General features: G+C 42.0%; 1 protein-coding gene across 1 annotated transcript in view; it reads left to right on the top strand.

Annotated features, from left to right (window-relative positions):
- Window positions 1-1,391: 1,391 nt before the first annotated feature.
- Window positions 1,392-8,286, top strand: part of ptk7b (protein tyrosine kinase 7b) — a 71,998-nt gene continuing 65,103 nt past the window's right edge. Inside the window, exon 1 of the mRNA XM_062431072.1 lies at window positions 1,392-1,909. Within this exon, the coding sequence (XP_062287056.1) occupies window positions 1,789-1,909 (121 nt within the window). The 5' untranslated portion in view covers window positions 1,392-1,788. The remainder of the gene's footprint in view (window positions 1,910-8,286) is intronic.

Here is an 8,286-nt window from a genome sequence, read left to right as displayed (position 1 = left end):
ACACACACACACACACACATACCGCTAGTGCCAGCCGGGGTCATCCCCCTTGCCAACAATGATGTATTTGCCTGGGCAGGACTGACTGCCTTTGTGCTCTGAATGCCATTTATCAGCTCTCCAAAAAATCCTAAATGTTCAGAGTGTATTTATGTGGCAGGAGATAGTGACATGTGAGCTTCATGTGAACTTTTTTCCAAAATCAATCAGTGTCATATACATATCACACAGTCTGTCCCTAAATGCACAGGAGACCTACAGGAACAGCAGACTGGCAGGAAACTAACAAACAACATCAAAAAGGTAAAGTCACAATTTGTTTGAACCAAATCAAGTCTAGTTAAATTATTCTGAATTGTAAAAAAACTTGTGATAAACTGCTGCTGGGTTTGGATTTATTTCTGTGTATAAAGAGTTAAATGTCAGTGTGCAGCTGAACACAACAGTGCTCAAGTTGAACCAGAGGGTCGCAGTGTTGTTCTCTTTATCCCAGGACAGGTATAGCCACCGGAAGCCGCACTGTAAAGAAATAGGGAAGACTCGTGAAGCCAACACAGAGAAGCAGGCTGATACCGGATGTTCGATTTCAAAATAAAGGGATTTAATAATGATAAATATGCTGAATCGATCAATAAACCATTGAGCAGCTGCTGTATGTAGTGTTTGACCCAAAACAGGACAGTAGATATCAAAACGTACACATAAGTGAAAAATATATGAATAAAAATCCAATTTTTTTAAGGAAAAAGTAACAGCAACCTAAGTGAAGAAAAAAATGTGCATGAATGATGTGAAACATAATCACAATCTATGTGAAAGTATGAAACATTTAACCTACATTAAATATAAGTTAGGATAGTTGAAGTTTAAACATGAGCTTTTTATTGCTGTCTTTACAACTCATGAAAACACAGTGAACTAAACTGAACTTGTTAAACTCATTAAACAAAACGATCACAGTACACACGGTAAACCAAAGTCAAAATAAAGTAACTAGTTTGTTTCTTTGCTAAACAAATAAACAAAAAAAGAAATCCTGAACAATATTTGTAGTGTCTATTTTTAAAATCTAGAAAAATGTGAAAATAAGATTTGTCTTTGTTATGTTGTCTTTAACAGTATAAGCCAGAATGAGTGAGAGTATTTTATTTTTGCTAGTTTTGTAAGTACAAAATTAAGAACCACTGTGCTAAAAGGCAACAGCACAGTCTGACATTTATTTTGGAAGTTCAAACAGGAAATGCGATGTATGCTATGTGCGCTACTGACGCTCCTGAAAAACAACACACACACACAGGCGAGTGGGAGGAAGCCAACTTGGAAACAGCGCGGAGCGGAACTCCCTCTGGTTGGAGACTGAAGCGGTCCGGCGGTCGGCTGCTCTGGACGCAGGCAGGAGGCAGCTACACACACATCGGGATGTGATGAACCTCTGCGGCCTGAATTCACACCGACCCTCCGACCTGTAGACCACCTGGAAGTTTAAACTCCCCTACAAACTTTCGGCGGGGCTTTGCAGTCTCCTGTCTGACCGGCCTGTAAAGCGAAGAGAAGCGACCGTCCCACATGTTCCTGCCTTGTTCCTGCTAGTCTCCTAAAACAACCAGGTGAGCGGGGCCGACCGGCTTTCCCCAGGGAACCTGCGCAGGTAACTGTGTGGTGGTGGTGGGGAGGAGCAGGAGGTGAAGTTTTACCTGTACGCGCACGGAGGCGCTCCCTTTCGGCTCACGGCTCTACAGTAGCCGGAGAACAGCACCGTCCGGCGGGCCGCCGAGCAGCAGGACGGTCATGGATCTACCAGGAGAGAGCGAGACCCGGCGGAGGGAAGGCAGGAGAAACCCCGCCGTGACCGACAGGAGAAGACCACCGGTGGATATGCTGTACGCCGCCGCTATTATCTGCCTCCAAGGTTGGTAACAAGCGACAATACTCTTTATACCAACTACACACATCCACTTTTATTTCTTGTACCTCATTAGATGCTATAAAACAAAAAAAAACAAATTACACACCCCGACATTGACCCCCCCTCCTTCTTCACGCTTTTCTTAAGACTGCTGCTGCTGGTGGTTCAAGTTGGTTCATTTGTGTGTGTGTGTGTGTGTGTGTGGCTGCATTGTAGTACAAGAAACCAAAATACTGCTAAGAATGGAAGTTATTGCTGCATCTAGTTTTTCTATAAAATGTCTCAAATAAAAACTTTCTTTTAAATTAAGCTTCAAGAAATTATATTACACTTTGTTTGGGGTTAACGGGTTAAAGGGGGCACCCCTCCCCCCAGTCACTGACCTCAGTTTGGAGGAGTTGGGAGGGTGGGGGGGGGGAACAACAATTTCAGTTCTGTAAGTACTTTTCAAAGTGGGGTCTGGGGAGCCCCAGGGGTCCTTGAGAGGGGTTCCAGGAGGAATTCATTCCTTAAGTAACACAATGACTGAATGTGTGACTGTTTTGGGCTTCATACACTTTCTATTATGAAATGTCTTAAGGCAAAAATTTAATGAAATGGGGGCTTTGTGTCAGTTTGGGGGTTTTTGATGTGGAAAAAGTTTGAGAACCACTGCTGTAAGTAAATCCAGGCTTGATCTCTAGGATAGAATGAATTTTAACTGGAATTAAGGAGAATACTGTGAACACTCTCAAGTGGCAAAACAGACTTTAAAAGGAACGTCTCTGGTTTATCATTCACACATTAAAACGAGTCTGTGGGCGGATTATTCTTGGTTGCACAGTAACTGAATTTCTCATTTAAAATGAATGGCAGCATGATAGTAGGTTTCCATCAATCAGTGAAAGGATTTTTTTGGATATGGCTTCCATCCTCGTGCACGGCCGCTGGAGCGCTTTGGTATGCTGCGCCGGTGTGCTCGTGTCTCCTTGACTGTGATCCAGAAGGAGAGTAGAGAGGCAGAGAAAGAAAAATGAACATGACGCGACGCCCTCCCACATTGTCGAAGCCTCTAAGAAGTTCGTAACCTCGACGGAAGAGTGGAAAGGAGGCCACGAAAAGATCCTTCCCCGTGTGTGTGTGCGCGAGGAATGCTCTTATCCTGCCAAAGATCAGGCTCATTAACTCACCGCTCATCATGTCAAAACCAAGTCAGGTTTATCTCAACTCCTCATGCAGGCCGCAGAAGAGCACAGGCTGTGTTTGCCTTCAGAGCAGCCGTGATAGTCAAGAGTGGCTGAACATTTTCTTTAAGTTAAAGTATGTCTCCCCCCCCCCCCCCTCCTCCTCCTCTCCAGTCCTCCTCATGGTGCCCACTTTGGAATGAATGTGTCCTCTGTGTGCAGGAGGCAGCAGGGGAGAGACGGAGGCAGCAGCTATGGGGTTTGTGTTTATAAGATGCATGAATAGAGCCAAGCCAGGTACTGTCATGACAGCCTCGCCATTTTTTTTTCTTTTTTTAGCAGCTTTTGAAACGCCCTGTTTTTAAAAGGGTTCACTTTGAACACGTGAAAGCGTTAGCAAATGGCCAAAACGGCGGGTATTTCCACACCAAACACGCCAGGTTTCTTTCTGGAGGATTGTCTGATGATGTGCAGGATCTGGTTACTGCGGTCAAATATTTACACAGATTTTTTTTTTTTTTATGGTTTTGGATTCACAAAAGGAACTCTGTATCCGCTCTGCTTTTTTTTCTATTTCTCGATCTGGAGATTTCTATTTGTAGCATGACCATTGACGAGCTCTCAGAGCAGATAAAAGCCACTTATGGAGTTAATGCAGCATCGCCCTCCATCATCCACCTACCCATCACTCCCTGCCCTCCTCATCTTCTGCTGTATGTTTTTTTTCACCCACTTCTTCCTCCTCAACTCCTGCTTCATCAAGGCAATTTCAGTCATACCTGAGGCATTTGCTAAAAAAAAATCTGACTGGGCTTATTGCCGAGGAGCTGAGATAGATGTGAAGTTTTAAGGTAACGTCCTCACACACGCCGTCTCTTCTCAGACCCCGTCCTCTTTGATCTCGCTCCCCTCTCCGTGCAGCTGGAGAAGATCTGCATTTCAGGTTTCCTAGCGCATTAATAATTTGGCTCTCTTTGCAAAAAAAATATCACTCCCTTCTTGGTGATTTAGAGGTGTGCAATCAAATTTCTCAATGGAATTTCAGCAGTAAATCCAGGCTTTATTGATTTTTGGGAAGCTTTTGTCTGCTGCCTTGAAAAGAACATACTGTAACTAACCTGCAGTATCTCACCACAGTGTGACTTATTGAAGTGGTGCGATGCATTTATTGTTCTCGTAAATAAAAGGATGTGGGAAGTAGATGCAGAAACTCCCGAAGTCAAGAATCTATTCCTTTTTTTACTAAGTGGTGCTTCCTCTACTTGGGGGTCTACCTGTGGCAACTTTATTTTAAGATCCATACACTTGGTTTTACTGCTCACACTGGTCACGAATCTCTGAATACTCATATCCAGATGTGATGGAATAAACACAGGAATATATTATGTGGGATGAAATTACTCTCAGATACATGTTGTGGTTTACAATCCTGTGGCGGACAACAATCGTCCAAATGAGAATGTACAGTTAGATTGTATTCAATTCATCTTATTGGATTATAACAGAAAACACAGCATGAGATTAGTGTCTTTTCTGCATGAGGCGCTGGATATAGTGTATGAATGTGTTTGCTATCTAGTCCAACATCCAATGTAATCCAACGGCACTGCAACAAGCTCCTTTATCACAAGCTGGAAATCTTCCAGTGTTAAAGCAGAGAAAGGAAGAAGCTCATTAATACAGTATTTTTAGTTTTATAGCTGGGTGATGATTCAATATCTGCTATCTAATTTCTTGAGAATCATATTGTGATGTTATCTCTTGTGTAATCAACTGATTTAGAGCAAGTTGTGATAACATTTTGACATAAGAAGACACTTAATGCACATTTCTAGCTCTATAATTATCTACTGGGGCTTTAGTGGTATATCTTTACATGATTAACAGTTATAAAAATCTTCTTATTTAACTCATACTGAGCCTTTACGCAGAACCTCAGTTCAGCCTCTGTCTGAAACAGGCTGTTTTAGATCCTGTGTCTTTAAGGCCCCCCCTTCCCCTTTTAAGGAAACCCACTCGGTTCCGATTGGCCAGCCCTCAGAACACATTCGCCAGCTGTTAAGGCCAAGTCACCAAACCATCAAACAAACTATAGTAGCAGGATTTCTCTACAGTTTCTCCTTCTTTACTTAAAACTTCTCAAATACGCCCGCTCATGTTCGAGCCGGATTCCGATCCGAAATATGAGAGTGGAGACGCAAACATGTTCAACATAGATATCTGATATCAGGAGCAGAAAAAGCACAATATGTCCCCTTTTTAAACTTTGAATTAGCTACTGAAGAGTTTGTGGTCTTTTTTTTTTTTTTTTTTGTTTACATATGGATGATTTAGTCATTTACGGCATTACACTGGAATACAGTCATTGCTGTGAACATCAGCACACATCTGCTTTTTATAATTACAGCTCAACTAATAGAGACGTTTTGAGGCTTGGACTAATGTTCATATTTAAGATTTTACAACATCACATTAATTGGACTGAAATTTCTTCTTCAGTGCTTCAGTGACCTCCAGCAACTATTTCACACCCTGTACAACAATTTCTCATTTTTCATATATTGGCAAGCATAAAACTGGGACACAAACGCAGCTCTGTAGAAAAGTAATGACAGACAAAATTGGTTCCAGATCATAAACGAGTTATGCTGTAACCCCAGTCTCCTTCACTGTATACAAGGCACAAATGTTGGTCAGTATTATAATTAGGCGCCGCTGTGCCAAGGATACCCAAAGCTAGTTGTACTCAAAGAGTTGTGTGTGACAACAAAACAAAAGCAAGCAAGCAGAAAACTGGCTGATGAATAGAAGTGAATAATAAGAACTTGTGCTTCTCAGTGAGTGTGGTAGCATAAGTTAGGAGAGCAGGGGGGGGAGGCATTCTCTGCATCTCCCCTAGCTCTTGTTTCTGGTCATTTATCAGACTATGTTTATTCAGGTTTAGGTGAAACCTTTTGAACTTGACAGTCCACTTTTTTTTCACACAGCTGGTATGTGCAGTTTGCTCTCACTCCATTATAGAGGGCACTTTTCCCCAGGGGAGGATCTTCTTGCACTCACTCAGACGTTACAATCATGGCTGGCCCACTATCTCAGATTGGCGCTTGGTGTAATTTTGAAATTGATGCGCCCATCGTCTCGTCTGGTCTCTGTCCTCCAACCCGTGACCTTGAAATGGATCCTGTTCTGCCATCTTTAAGGATTTAAGTTAGTTAAATGATCTTTTGGAGAAGGCTGGAGTGGAAAAAAAACCAACACATCTGGCTAAACTGGAAACATGCAACGCTGCCACAGATGTATCTGTAAATTTTAATGAAGCATTTGAAATGATTGGATTTATTGAGCAATGATGTCACGCCTGGCAGTCGCATTATTTAATATCAACAAAGGTAGTTTAGGGGCACAGAAAAGCTGCAACAGAGGGGAAGCAAAGTTACATACGTTTGGATTGGAGAGACACGTTCACCTTCTTTTCTCGCTCTTAATTGTCCTCACTGGGCTTATTTTTCTTTAGGACTAAAATAAATTGGTGGAGCAACACAGAAATTCTTTTTTTTTTTTTTTTTTTTTACTTCACTTTTAGTGTCTCGCCAGCGTTTCTAAAGTGTGTTGATTGGAATCATTTTGAAGTTATGGATCAGCCGTTGCCAAAAACAACACTCATCAGCCTGAGGGCAAGATTAAAGCACGCGAGATGGATAAGATGGCTCATAAGATGTTGTGTTGGCTAATATGTTCCAAGCTCTGACGTTAAATGTTGGTATGTGTTTGCGTATTATCTGTAGGGATCGAGCTGGAAGATGCTCTTGTTATTCAAGACTGGAAAATAACCACAGTTCATCATGACCCCTGCCCTCTGTAGCCCCCTCCGTTGCCCCTGTGTGATCAATAACGCCAAATAAGCAAAGCACCACGAGAGCAGAGCTTCTCTCTTCTCTCTTCAAATGTTGATTACTGCACCGGTGCACCTAATGACCCATGTACTTGTACTGTTGTGTGTATGCGTGCGATAGAGCGCATGTGTGTTGGCTCACATGTTTGTGGTTTTCGCTGCGTCTGGCATTGGACGCTGTGGTCGTGATTGGAGTCGGGCCTTGTAGATCTCTGTCTCTCTTTTTTTCCTTCTTTCCTGTCGTAGCCGGTCGGCCGGCCCTCGCGGCTGCCAGTCTTGTCTGGAAGGATTTCTGTTGTTTATTGACTCGGTGCCTGCCTGCACAGCTCTGTCTCCTGTCTGGCCTGGAGGAGTGGTTAGTGTGCACCCCCGACCCACCAATGCTGCTGCTGACTTTGTTGTGTTACGCTCAGCAGAGTTATTTTTGTTCTATAGCGTTTCCAATTACTTGCTGCCATGCTTCAGTGGGATAGTGCGCCAGAGAAGCTTTGTAATTTACAAAGGCTTAAGTCCTGAAATTCACTTTGGACTAGAGCAAAAAACACAAATGATCCAATCTAAACATTTATTTTCTAAGTAAATCTCTTAAGACGGCTAATAATTCAAACAGCATGCTGTTGTTGAGTTTTATTAATACAAACAATACATGTTAAGATTTGCTTTTACTTGTTTAAATGTCTAAATTTGGAGTTGGACGTTTTTAAGATTCCCTCCAGACATGTTTGAAAACATAACAGATGATGCTTTGAGCAATAATTTGTGTCTGGTATACTAGAGCCCTACCGATATATTGGACAGCTGATATTATCAGCCGATATCAGCCTATCACACACATATCGGTATAGGTGTATATATATTAGTGTCCAATATGCACTAATATATATATATATATATAGTGAAGTTTACTGTTTCAGTGCACTACTGTCACTTTATACAATAAAGTGTTTGATAACCACATTTGAGGGATCATTGCAAAAAATATCAGTTTATATTGGCCCCAGAAATCCAGTATGGGTTGGGTCCTAATCTGATATGATTTTTCCACAAAACAGTTAAGTTACCTAGTGAGAAATAATCAGAATGAAATCTTTTCCATTGACAAACAAGAATCAATGAATATGCAATTTCAAAAGTTTAAGTGATCTCCTACTTCACTGGTTAGTCCATTGTCATTTGTGCACTGGAGGCTTCAGGTTTCCACAAGTTGCATATTGGACCGCGATTGGCCCTAAATTAGCTTTGATGTCACAAATGCTGCTCATAGGTCTGCCGTTTAAAGTCAGACTTTAAGTGAGCAGATAAAAACTTGGCGCTTTGACACTAGA

The sequence above is a fragment of the Scomber scombrus genome, chromosome 12 (assembly GCF_963691925.1).
Source record: "Scomber scombrus chromosome 12, fScoSco1.1, whole genome shotgun sequence".
In the NCBI taxonomy this organism is placed as follows: Eukaryota; Metazoa; Chordata; class Actinopteri; order Scombriformes; family Scombridae; genus Scomber; species Scomber scombrus.
This window is presented reverse-complemented; position numbering and strand designations above follow the sequence as displayed.